The sequence below is a fragment of the Nycticebus coucang genome, chromosome 7 (assembly GCF_027406575.1).
Source record: "Nycticebus coucang isolate mNycCou1 chromosome 7, mNycCou1.pri, whole genome shotgun sequence".
Taxonomy (NCBI): Eukaryota; Metazoa; Chordata; class Mammalia; order Primates; family Lorisidae; genus Nycticebus; species Nycticebus coucang.
The window spans coordinates 126,965,560-126,979,037 of NC_069786.1; the positions used below are offsets into that span (position 1 = coordinate 126,965,560).

Consider the following 13,478-nt stretch of genomic DNA (forward strand, 5'->3'; position numbering starts at 1 on the left):
TATCTTTGGGTCTTTATTGGTTTTTAAGGGTATAAAGAAGACTTAAACCCAAGCGTTTCAGAACTGCAAGTCCAGCGCTTGTAATCTGTTTTTCCTTTTATAAGTCACCATTTCTTTTTTCTTTTTTTTTTTTTTGAAACACAGTTTCACTATGTTGCCCTCTGTAGAGTGCCATAGTGTCATAGCTCACAGCAATCTCCAACTCCTGGGCTTAAGTGATTCTCTTCCCTCAGCCTCCTGAATAGCTGGGACTACAGGCACCTGCCACAATGCCTGGCTATTTTTTTGGTTGCAGTTGTCATTGTTGTTTAGCAAGCCTGGGCTGGGCTCGAACCAACCAGCTTTGTGGCCAGCGCCATAACCACTGTACTACAGGCACCAAGCCTATAAATGGTCATTTCTAGCAATAGTTCGAGTGTGTTCTTGAACTTCTCTGCTTCTTTTATATTATCAATTACAGTTTCATTTAAACAGATTCTGAGTCCAGTTTCCCTGGGTGTTATCACTTTGGTGCTCTGTGAGAGCTTCCTCATGCTCTCAGGCCACCTTGCACCAGCCTGCCATGTGTATTCCTATAGAAGCCCGCTTCCTTTTGTTGATTAGAAAAGGACTGAGTAAGCTGACTTTGTTAAATAAAAATGGTACATGCTGCGAGTGCTCCATAGATAGTAACTGAACAGAATGCCATATAAAAGGAAATAATCAGTGCTAGAGAGTCAGGACAGGCATTTGAAATTGATCACAATGTGTTGCTCTTAAATATGTTGCTCTTAAATATGTTGAGTGGGTCTCCAATTTTTGTGTTGCTCTTAAATATGTTGAGTGGGTCTCCAATTTTTGTGTATATAAGAATAACTGATAAGCTTACCTAAAAGCCAGGTTTACTGGCCCCCATCTCCCCAAATTTCTAAGTTTTAAGTAGGCCCAGTAATCTGCACTGTTTAGATGTAAATTTTAAATTGAAAAAGAGTTATATACATAAAGAAGAAAGGGTCAGACCCATCCCAAATTTTCTTCCTTGGAGCCAACCACTGTTCATGATTTCTTGCGTTTCTTCCTAGAAATGTATGCCTGTATACGTATGAATGACCTTTTTCTTTTCTTTTCTTTTTTTTTTTTTGTCAACAAACACATCTAATTGGGAGCATTTTAGATATATTGCTCTATCTTGCTTTTTTCTTTTTTTTTGGCTGGGGCTGGGTTTGAACCCACCACCTCTGGCATATGGGACCGGCGCCCTACTCCTTGAGCCACAGGAGCCACCCTTGCTTTTTTCTTTTACATTTTTTTGGGGGGATTTAGAGATAAGGGTCTTGCTCTATTGCCTAGGCTGGCCTCAAAACTCTGAGCTCAAGTGATCCTCCTACCTCAAAGCTGGAATTACAGGCGTGAGCTACCATTCCCCTGCATCCAGCATCTATCTTGCTTTTTTCTTTTAGAAATATACCTTGAAGACTATTTCCTAAATAGATGTCTTTAAAGAAAAAGAGTTGTTGGCTCAGTACCTTTTGCTCAGTGGTTAGGGCACCAGCCACATACACCCAGACAGGCAGGTTCAAACCTGGCACAGGCCTGCTAAACAACAATGACAACTGTGACAAAAAAAATAGCCGGGTGTTGTCACAGCTCCTGTAGTCCCAGCTACTTGGGAGGCTGAGGCAAGAGAATTGCTTAAGCCCAAGAGTTTGAGGTTGCTGTGAGCTGTGACGCTACAGTACTCTACTATGGGTGACATAGTGAGACTCTGTCTCAAAAAAAAAAAAAAAAGAGTTGCATAAATTCCACTATATGGTTATGCCACATACCATAATTTAACAGTTCTTCATTGATGGATATTTAAATTGTTTCCAGTCTTTTATATAACAAACAATAAAGCAAAGAGTCCTTGTTTGTGTTCATATATAGGAAAACATTTTAGAAATTCAACTGCTGGATTAAAAGATGTATGCATTTTGGGCGGCGCCTGTGGCTCAGTCGGTAAGGTGCCGGCCCCATATACCGAGGGTGGTGTGTTCAAACCCGGCCCCGGTCAAACTGCAACCAAAAAATAGCCAGGCGTTGTGGTGGGCACCTATAGTCCCAGCTACTCGGGAGGCTGAGGCAAGAGAATGGCTTAAGCCCAGGAGTTGGAGGTGGCTGTGAGCTGTGTGATACCATGGCACTCTACCGAGGGCCATAAAGTGAAACTCTGTCTCTACAAAAAAAAAAAAAAAAAAAGATGTATGCATTTTAAATTTAACATGTGGACTCAGTACTTTTCACAATCACCCTCTATGATCCTCTCCAGGTGGTTCTGTGACCAGACCTAGAGAAACACTACTCTGGGGGAAAGATAATCAATCAACAGCTACATTTTAGGGGCATTCTCTTTAAGGCCTCCCCCCCAGAAATAGAGATTTTTATACAAAAACTCACCGACCATGTTTAAAGAGGACAACATTTATTTAGTTGTATGCAAATAAAAATTATTTGGATATATGAGGGGAAACTATTAAGCACATAATGTAAATACACAATTAACAAATATCTTCAAAGAACAGTGAATAATAACATAAACAGGAAAGATTTGCTGTAATTCTTTCTAGCATTCTCTATTATTGTGTGGTCAACATGAATACTGCAAGCAGTGCTCACTGTACTTTTGTAATATAGGAACTTCCGATTTGTGAGAAGTCACCACTTCCAAAAATATAGTAAGTCAACAAACAACTGTACAAACTGAATGTCAGGGAGTCTAACTTGGATGTAATCAGAGCTGGGTTATTGGAGATAAAGTTCATATTTGTGATGTACAGCCAGCAGCGTGAACATGCAAATGCATTGGCTATAGCACCATTCAAAATATTTAACACCGCCTCTTGTTAATTTGGTGTTGTCAGAAAATAAAAGTAACGAAGTGATGCAGTCAACTTTAAAATATACAAGTTCTTCAACCTAATCATCCTAATTTTGTGGTCAATATACTATTCATGTATATAGCATTGCCTCAGCTCTTAAGATTACTTTTATCAAAATAGAGAGCTGGATTCTTTAACAGCAGCCAAAGCTGTAGTGTTAACAAACAGGTGAGTGGGTTGAAGTAAATGGAGTATAACATGCAATTTATTATCTACAATAATTTACAGGCAATTCTCAACTCATTGGAGGTAAGACTGAGTGTGTATATCAGCTATGCTTTTGTTTCTCCTTTCCATTAGCTGCCTTTTATTATTCGGTGGCCCTTTCAATGTACAACCCTTCCCACTAGACATTAGAGCAGGAAATAATGGAGATGAAACAAAAAGGAAGCTTGTCCACTGAGTCCCTCATTCACAGCTTGGAAGGACTTGGCGGAGCACAACTGAAACTGCCGGCTAAAATTAGGCTTGGGGTAACATTCTGGGACTCCAATTCCTAGTAGCACTCCTGCCTCTGATTAAGGATAATTGAGAATAGGCTGCGCTTCACTTTAGATAAATTTGACCTCAGACACTGGCAATGATATTAAAGAATTTTGGGGGGTGCATGATGAGCAAATTGTAAGTAGAAATTTAAATGGTCTTAAAATATGTGTAAACAAGTAAGGCAGCCAGAAATTTCATAATGATTCTGGGAAGAACATTCTGTAGTCTGAAAAATGCTTGGCATAGAAAAATACACATCTCAGATAATGGAAGAGCCTTATTTGATGTCATGGATCACAGTTATCTTTTGTACGAAATCAATCAAGAGAACTATTTTTAAAACTATGAGGCTGTCAGGCAAGTGAATGATCTGTTTAACAAGAGGCACTGGAGATGGGCTGTGTGTTACCACTCCTCCAACATCAGGTGCACAGGTGACATCTAGACCAATGACATTCCATCTATTAACCTCACTCCTTGATGGTCACATATATATGTTTTATATTTTTTTAAAATTTCAGATAAACATGGAGGTCTATACAATTAGGTTACTTTGCATCTGTAAGGTAAAGTCCCAGTTGTAGCTGTTTCCTTCAGTTAGGAAGTGTGCCATATACCCCTGCTTTGTTCCCTTTGGGTGGAACTTGCTGCGCCCTCTGCCCTCCCCGCTTCTTAAATTTAACTGGGACTTTGAAGGAGCCTGTAGTTGTTAATCTACTAGTTTTGACTTGGCATTGAGCACATGTGGTGCTTGTTTTTCCATCCCTGTGATACCTAGGAGAGTGTCGTCTACATCAGGGGTCTGTAGTCAACAACATACGAGTGGTCTTGTATTTTGGATTAGCAACATGCTTTACAAGTGATTTAACCACCAACTTCACATGTCAATTAGTAGTTAGTTGTGTGTAATATTGGGGAGAGGAGAAATCTAGAAAAATTATTAGAAGACCCAGATCATGCTCATAATCTAAGTCAGAGGCTAATGATATGAATAAAAGTGCTTGAATTGTAGCCCTTGATTCAATGGTTGTGCATACAAATTCATGTACAGCTTTCACTAAGGAAATCATTAATATTATTTATTAACTAAAGTTTTGTCTCAAGATTCAGTTTATAACGAGATAATACTGAACTAGGATTGATGGCAAATGCCTTCTCTTGGAGGAAGATTTAAAAATCACATGCCCTAGCTACAGAATTCTTTTTTTTGGCCGGGGCTGGGTTTGAACCCACCACCTCCGGCATGTGGGACCGGTGCCCTACTCCTTGAGCCACAGGCGCCGCCCACTACAGAATTCTTTTATAAAAATATAAACTGTGTTTAATTGTTACAGCCTGCCTTTGTTTTATAGTGGTAGACCAAATGCTCCCTGTAATAATTAATTTGTGGAATAGAGTCATATTCTTGTGCTTGAAATCCATTTATCTTAGAGCTTTCCAGAAGCATAGAGAGACTTCAGTTTTGCCTTACAAAGAAGCAGTTGAGTTGAAAACCTTTTATTCCCTATTTTTGCCTTAAAAACTCTAAAACCCTAGTCCCAGTAGAGGATGAAAGAATAGTTTTTATTAGGGCATGTCTACCAATCATTTAATACACTGTCTTTGAAGAACATTATCATCTCTAAACACATGTAGACCTTCTGTATTGCTTCTCCACAGAGGCAAGTCCTGCTTACAAATGAGGCCATAACAGTGACATTTATAAATGACAATGCCAGCTACTGCACAAAGTGCTTTCCCACGTTTTGTCATAGGTGCCTCACAGCAACCATGTGAGGTAGGCGTGAGTTATCACAATGAAATCTGACATGAGACGTTACATCACACTAAACACGGGCACCGTCCATGTATTTGCGTCTGTATTGTTCTATGATTCGAATACCTGGTTGAATGAGCAGGAAGATTATTCCTACCATGTAAAGCAGACCACACATATAGAAGGAAAAATCATATTTTTGTGTCATGTCGTAGATCCACCCTACAAAACAAAAAAAGAACATATTTAATGCAACATAGTTAATACCACAAAAGTCACGAACACAAAGCAGGTATTTATTGCTACTGTACATATTTCTTAAAGAATTTACATGTCATCTAATGCCAAGATGTTTCATTTAGCCATTTCCTTTATAAACCCACGTTTCCAATGCCTGGAGTGGCTGTGATCATCTTTTAAGTCATTCAGGAACTTTGGAAGGTACCTGAAGCAGGACCCGGCTGACCCCTGGGGAGAACCTTATGGTTAACTTGAAGGATGACACAAGCCAAAACGGAAAAATGAATCCAATGATCTTTTTTCACAAACGCAAACACTAATCTTTTCCAAAATCTTCAAGACCCTTCTTCAGAAGTTTAAAGTGTGTCTCAGGACTTTACCTAACAATTGCAATCAGTGTAACCTGGCTTATTGTACCCTCAATGAATCCCCAACAATAAAAAAAGAAAAGAAAGTGTGTCTCAAAAGAGGTCAAGCAGAAGGCAATAGAATTTTCATTCATTCTGAATGAATGAATTTACCCATTTGAGGGCAAATATCTGTTCTAGAAAGAATAAAAATCTCCAGATTTTATAAATTTCACATTTAAAGAAAAACAAATACTTAATAAATCTATCATCTTTTCTTTTAGCAAGTTAAATCTACGAATTCGGGATCTACTTTCAAAGTAAAGCAAGTTTTTCCATTTGTTATTTCATACAGAAAAAAATAACAGACTCTTCAAAAGTGGCTTAGTAAAACGCTGTATCATCTTTTCTTAATCTACAAATTAAAACAAGAAAGACAGATAGAATTAAATATAACCTAATAATAATGATTTGGTTTGAGAACTGAATCTCAACACTGACATATGAACAAAAATACACCCCACCTCAACTCCGTGTTTCAGTGGTCAGCTGTGGAGGGCTGTGAACTGTGCCAAAGTGAACAATTCACCTGTTGACAGTGCAGAGTGGGGTGGATCTATGGAGAGTACGTGATGGGACTATCTATAATCTACAGTGTAAAAACATTAATAAATACAGGGCAGCGCCTGTGGCTCAGTAGGTAGGGCGCCAGCCCCATATACCAAGGGTGGCGGGTTCGAACCCAGCCCCGGCTGAACTGCAACAAAGAAATAGCCAGGTGTTGTGGCGGGCGCCTGTAGTCCCAGCTGCTCGGGAGGCTGGACAGGAGAATCACCTAAGCCCAGGAGCTAGAGGTTGCTGTGAGCTGTGCGATGCCATGACACTCTGCCGAGGGTGATAAAGTAAGACTCTGTCTCTTAAAAAAAAAAAAAATTAACAAATACAAAAAAGGTTCTCCTGTTCTGCTCATCTCATATGAAAGCTGACTATGTTACTTTTTTTTTCTTTTTTTTGTTGCAGTTTGGCTGGGGCCCGGTTTGAACCCGCCACCCTTCGGTATATGGGTCCTGTGCCCCACTCACTGAGCCACAGGCACCTCCCAGCTGACCGTGTTATTTTAACAGCTAACTCCTGTATGATCAAGTGATTGAGCACAGAAATGATGGTTCTCAGTAGCAAGCCCCGACAGCTGAAACAAGTTGAACTATTATTTATTGCTGCTTAAAGCGAACCGCAGAAATAGAGCAAAAATCCTACCTGACTGGAAAATTAACTTATCTCTAGTTCAGACTATTTATTTACTTTTCTGTTTGAGGTGGTTGACTTTAAGTTCCCGGCCTCTGTGATGTGGCCTCCGGCTACCTCTCTCCCCTGCTGCCCCAGCTTACTCACCAGCACAGGCCACACTAAAGATTTGGGAGTATCAAGTGCATTTCTCTCCGTTCTTTTTGTACATATCCTGTTCCGCCTTCTGGTGGGGACAGTAATAAATACCATCCCCACAGAGCACCCTAGAACCCCCTTCTCTCCACTCCATCCCTCATCTTTACTCTGCACAATATAGAAAATGTCTTCTAAGTATTGCTACAGCCTTAAATTCGTTAAAAAAAAAATCTTGTCTCTTTCCTCTAAAAGTAAAAGCATCCCCATATACCCACCAAGTTTCAAAAGTAACTCATATGTCAATTTTTTATTTTTTATTTTATTTTTGTTTTTGTAGAGACAGAGTCTCACTTTATGGCCCTCGGTAGAGTGCCGTGGAGTCACACAGCTCACAGCAACCTGCAGCTCCTGGGCTTAAGCGATTCTCTTGCCTCAGCCTCCCGAGTAGCTGGGACTACAGGCGCCCGCCACAGCACCCGGCTATTTTTGTTGTTGTTGCAGTTTGGCCGGGGCTGGGTTTGAACCCGCCACCCTCGGCATATGGGGCCGGCGCCCTACTCACTGAGCCACAGGCGCTGCCCTCATATGTCAATTTTTAAAAAAAGTACACCCAACTTCACCGAACTAATTAATATGTACAAATTACAGGAGTTGTCCTCAATTTTATGTTGAATCGGTCCCACAGGTTTCCTCCAACCTTTAAGATTTATTCATAAATAACTCCACGACCTGTCCTCTCCCTTTGCTGTCTATTTTAATGTTTCTGCTATTTTGGACTCACCAAGACAGAGCAGAGCAGGTCAAGGGACACAGTGCTTTACCTGGGTTTTGACCCACAGCATGCGTTGACACAACCCTTTCCGACAAGCTGCCTTCCCCACTCATCCTTCCCGGCCTGCCCCTCAAAGTCTGATCTTGGTTCCTTGATTTGGAACCCAGGAGCCTTGGCAACACTGACCCAACCACTAATTCAAATCAAATCAAATCAACAGCTTCAAAGTAAAACCTGGCTCCCTGTTAAATTGCATTCTTTCTCATTTGAGTCAGTCAAATGAGAAATAATAGCTGTTTTTCTTATTAATTAAATAAGTACTCCCAGCCCTTGATGAACAACACTGCAAATTGTTTTAAGGTGTTAGATTCTGTGGCCTGGAGGAGGTAATGTGTCTTACTCTTGTCAGCCAAATCTGAAGGCACAGCAATTCCATACATGAACCAGCTCGAGATGTTCATGTTGCTTAGAGACATGGATGAAATGTCTGCTCAGTATCTCTGACTGTACATTACATTCGTCTCCTAAGTGAAAATGTGTCATTGTCTACCATGGCAGTAAATTGTACCAAGTCTTTTTAATGCCAGCAGAAACCTCTTTGAGAAATGGAAAAGACACTTATTTCCGAACCAATTTTTGAACAGGTAATGTGAACAGTAATTTTCCTTGCAACAAACCCAGCTAAGTAATAATTTCCAGCCCATCTTGAATCTCTAATAAGAATTCAATGTGGTCATTTAGGCCCTCACATTGCCAGTCACTCTGACCCTATGGTGTACAAATTAGTGACAGATTCCATTTCTGCACACAATGTCTCTGAAGGACCTATGACAAGAGGGTAGAGGAGCCACTCCTATGTCCTTGTAGCCTCAAAGGACATTAACCATCTCTAACAGGTTGCATTGGTTAACTGACCCAACCCACAATCCCAGTTCTTTTCTCTTTTCCTTCCTCTGATACAGAGGCTGGAAAGCAAAAAACCCCAAATCACAGCTCTTCTTGAAGTCTGGACTAGTGTGACACAGCTCTAGCCAATCAGATGTAAGTGGAATTCTGCTGGGACTGAGCCTTTCCCCCGCTACCTTCTCCCTGTTATAAACAATGTTGTAATGGCTGGAGCTACAGCATCCATTATAGGATCAGGAGGCAACAAGAGGAAAAGGCCAAAGAAGATCCCAAGACACTGTCTCAATATCAGCCAGTGCCTGGACTCTATTCCAGTTATATGACACAAATCTGTTTAAACTATCATTGTTAAGGTGTTCTTTTATAATCAAATGTATCCCTGCCTGATAGAAAACTCTGCACAATGAGATCAGTGAGCACTTTCAGCTCTTTCAACTGCCAAAGCAGTTTGCTACACTGCTACGGTTACTGTTACCTAAAATGCTGCATCTTATCTCCATGCACAGACAACAGGAGCAGCCTGATCCAGGAAGAAGCCCATGGGTAGCCGTGGGGTTCCTAAAGTGACTCTTGGGGCTTAAACCTTTAGTCAGCTAGCTGCCATTTGTTAGCTGAATAGACAAAAATCCATAGTTCTGTGAACTTTGGATTGCAACAGGGACTTATAAATGTTTGTTGGCAGATCCCTGTGCCAGTGGGGTCCTAAGACAGGAGGATGACTTTAGGATTTATAGAGAGATTGGGAAGGAAGGAGCAGGGAAGGCTCTGTCCTGCACCATGGGGTTTCCCCACCTACTGGGGAGAGGTATTCCTGCCAGAGGACAGGAAAATAAAGAACGGGGAGAGGCCAGACAGGCAGAGGTGGGCGGGGAGGGAGGACGTCTGAACAGGTGGGGTTCCACTAAGTCTGGGGTCTTTGACAGTTACCGCTGGTCTGGCTCGCCCTCTGACGGCCACCTCCGCAGAGCTGACAGTCACCACTGGTCTGTTCGCCCTCTGACGGCCACCTGCATAGAGCACTTTGTGTTGAGGTTGGGCCCCAGCCCCTGCCACCTGACATGGGCTCTGCTTCCAACTCTTGGACACAGGATAGACTTGTCACTTTTGCACAGTACCTGGTATCTTGGAGCTTCAGTCCCCCTCCCCGACCCTAACTTGCCTTTGCCACATAGCCTAACCCAGTTCATGACATTTTCAGGGAGTTACTGGCCCGGACATAAGACTCTTCAGTGCCCGTGACTCCTGGTAAGCCCATTGCAGGAAGCACATTCTCGGGTGAACTGAGGTGAATACAAGGGATGGATTTTATTCTTGGTGTTGCCAACTGGTGGCCTGTAGGCCTACGGCCCTGGATGCTGTGAATGTGTAAACTAACAAGGCAAAATGGACTTTGCAGATGTGCTCAAGCTACAGATCTTGAGATGAGCAGATGACTCTGGGCTGTCCAGGTGAGCTCTGTGTAATCCTTATAAGTAAAAGAAGGAGGCACGGAGTGAGAGCAAGGGAAAGATGATGCTGCTGGCTTAGACCAAGCAAGGAAAGAAACTCCCCCAGGGCCTCCTGAAGGAGTGAAGCTCTGCCAACGCACACCCTGCTGCGTCCCCTGGTCCCCACTTCTTTGTTTCCTTGATTTACCAGCCTGGCTGCTTTAGCGTGTGCAGAAGGATCAAAAGTTCAAAGTTCAGTGTAATATTCATTATACTATTAATGACAACGTGCCCTCTCTATCTACGTGCCCACTGAGGTCTTTAACCCTTAGAGAGTTTACCTGCAAAAGGTGGTCCCAGCAATGCAGAGATGCCATTGGCACAGATGATGATGCCGTAGGCGTTGGCCAGGTGTTCGATGCCAACAAGGTCTTCAGTCACGACAGGCATTAGGGAGAAATAACCACTGGAAAAGCCTATTAGTGCACAGATGACTGCCAGGCCAGCATATGTGTGCATCAACGGCAGAATGAAAATACTGACGACGAGGGTGAAGTTGGCCATCAGGAAGACGTTCCAAACGCTGATGCAAGGTAAGTCAGCCACGATGCCCAGGATCACCTTCCCAAAGATGTGAACTATTGCTATAATTGAAGTCAGAGGGAAAACATCATTTTGCTCCGATAAATTATACAAATTGACTATTTCAGGGAGGTGAATGAAAGGGATGACAAAGCTGCTGTATGCAAACAAAGCCCAGAAAATAAAGGCTACAAACATCCGGTTGGTAAAGAGCGAGGCTGTCCCGAAGTAGCCGGAGTACCAGTCAGAGAAGCCCCTCCTGACCCTCAGGGTCAGCTGGCTGACTGCCTTCAGAACCCGCAGGGCACACATGTTCTTCCCGTGCCAGGCCTCTTCTGGGCTCTCCTGGGCTTGACGGTCACAAAGGGTCTCCTCGTTCCCGAGCCCCCCACGCTTCTCTTCTGTTCCCCCCAGCCGTCCGTCTGACTTCACAGATTCCGTGGAGAGCACCGCGGGGAGGACTCCCGGATCTTTCCCCCCTGGGTTGTTTCTGTCTTTGGGAAGGGAGAGGGGCCTCATGAGTGCCCCGCAAACACACAGGTTTAAGGAGACGGCACCCTGGATGAACATGGCGTTCCGCCATCCGTACTCGGCACACAGGTACTTAAGCAGCACGGTCATTAGGAACGTGCCGAACCCAGTCCCCGTGGTGCTGAGGCCCTGGGCCAGGGCTCGTCTCTTCTGGAAATACTTCCCCACCATGACCACGGCCGGCAGGTAGGCCATCCCGCTGCCCAGGCCTGCGCGGGTTGAGAGGGAAGAAAAGGCACAGGCTACATCAGTGGCTGTTTCCCAACTTCACGGCATTTAAAGATCATCCGCATTACCTTACATTAATGTCTACCTGTACTTTTTCTTTCTACAAAGAAATAATAATGATTTTATTTATTTTTTGTTGAGACAGAGCGTCACTTTTTCACCCTGGGGTTGAGTGCCCTAGTGTCACAGCCCACAGCAAACTCAAACTCTTGGACTCAAGTGATCCTCTTGCCTCAGCCTCCCAAGTAGCTGGGACTACAGGTGCTGCCACAGCGCCAGGCTAATTTTTTCTATTTTAGTAGAGACAGGGCTTGGTCATTCTTGTTCGGGCTGGTCTCTAACTCCTGAGCTCAAGAGAAACACCCACCTTGGCCTTCGAGAGTGCTAGGATTACAAGCATGAGCCACTGTGCCTAGCCAACAATAGTCATTTTAAATAAGAAGAACTGATGATAAAGACCAGGAGGACCATCCCAAGAGTGGGTTTCTCGCTCATCGTTTCTCCCAGCCGGGCTTGAGGACAGGTGCCCACAATAGCAACATGAAGCCGTGTTGTCACGTCAGAATCTTAGCTCTACATGGGCAGAGCTGGGTCTGTATCTTCACCACCAGTGCACCTAGGACTGCCCTGAACACACAGTAGGTGCTTAGGGATTTGTTTAAAAAAAAAAAAAAAGAAGAAAGAAAAAAGAAAAAAGAGGCTGAGGCAAGAGAATCAGCTAAGCCCAAGAGCTGGAGGTTGCTGTGAGCTATGACAGGGGACCAAGGGGACGCGAGGGGCCCAAGTCTAGGTCCAGAATCAGAACCTGATCGCTCTCAAACCAAAGTAGAAAGAACTTTACACCATCATCCTGACGACACCCATGGTGGGGAAGGTGGAACAAATCTTCACCTGGGGTCCCTGCAGCCAGGAGAGCTGGTGTGAATTAAACGACCATAGCACTCTATGGGGGGTGGGCAACAAAGTGAGACTCTGTCTCTAAAAAAAAAAGAATGGCTTCTCCAAGGGGCCGGGCTCTGTAATCTTAGGCTTCTGCTAATTGCCTGTGTGCCAGGGGATGAGGAGTGATGCCATGCAATTTGCAGGAGCCTCAGGAAAAGGCTAATTTGGTTACAAATTAATTGGAAGAATAAAAGGAATTATAATGTGCCCATAAATATACACAACTACCTAATGTCCATACTACATGATCCTTACGGTATCATTGATTTGTAATTATATGAAAACAAGGAAAACAGGTAGTTTATTATTTACATTGACAAAACAAAATGCTGGTGGCCTCTGTACTTGACGGTACAGTACAGTATCTGCTACATAATCAATTTTTCTGAGAACTGAAAATTTCTTCTTCTTCTTTTTTTTTTTTTGAGATAGTCTCACTATGTCGCCCTGGGTAAAGTGCTGTGGCATCACAGCTCACAGCAACCTCAAGCTTTTGGGCTTAAGAGATTCTCTTGCCTCAGTCTCCCAAGTATCTGGGGAGCCTGGCTATTTTTTGGTTGTAGTTGTCATTGTTGTTTGGCAGGCCTGGGCTGGATTCGAACCCGCCAGCTCTGGTGTATATGGCTGGGACCCTAGCTGCTGAGCTACAGGCGCCGAGCCTGAAAATTTCTTTTTTTTAAAAAATGAAGTCTATTAAGAAAATACTACTCAGGAAATTGTGTTCTCAACTTCCAGGTATAGGCAGGCGGAAACCTGCTTGGGATGATCACGGGGCCCACGTGGTCCCAACATGCAGCACCTGTGACACCGGGGAACAGCATGACAGAATGCAAGAGGCTTTGATCAGCATCACTCTCCAAAGCTGAAACCTCCCCAGTTCAGCATCATTTAACAGTTTCAGAATTATCTGAATTTGGAAGGAGACCACAGCAATCACACATACAAATACAATAATAACTCCCACTGAGGGACCTCCAAGTC

The 13,478-nt window shown here is 43.3% G+C and overlaps 1 protein-coding gene across 1 annotated transcript in view; it reads right to left on the reverse strand.

The window, feature by feature from the left end:
- Window positions 1-4,704: 4,704 nt before the first annotated feature.
- The window catches only part of SLC16A14 (solute carrier family 16 member 14), a 30,958-nt gene continuing 22,184 nt past the window's right edge, over window positions 4,705-13,478 (reverse strand). Inside the window, exons 4-5 of the mRNA XM_053597183.1 lie at window positions 10,556-11,536; window positions 4,705-5,361 (exon numbers count right to left, since the gene is read on the reverse strand). Coding sequence (XP_053453158.1) covers window positions 5,210-5,361; window positions 10,556-11,536 — 1,133 coding nt within the window. The 3' untranslated portion in view covers window positions 4,705-5,209. The remainder of the gene's footprint in view (window positions 5,362-10,555; window positions 11,537-13,478) is intronic.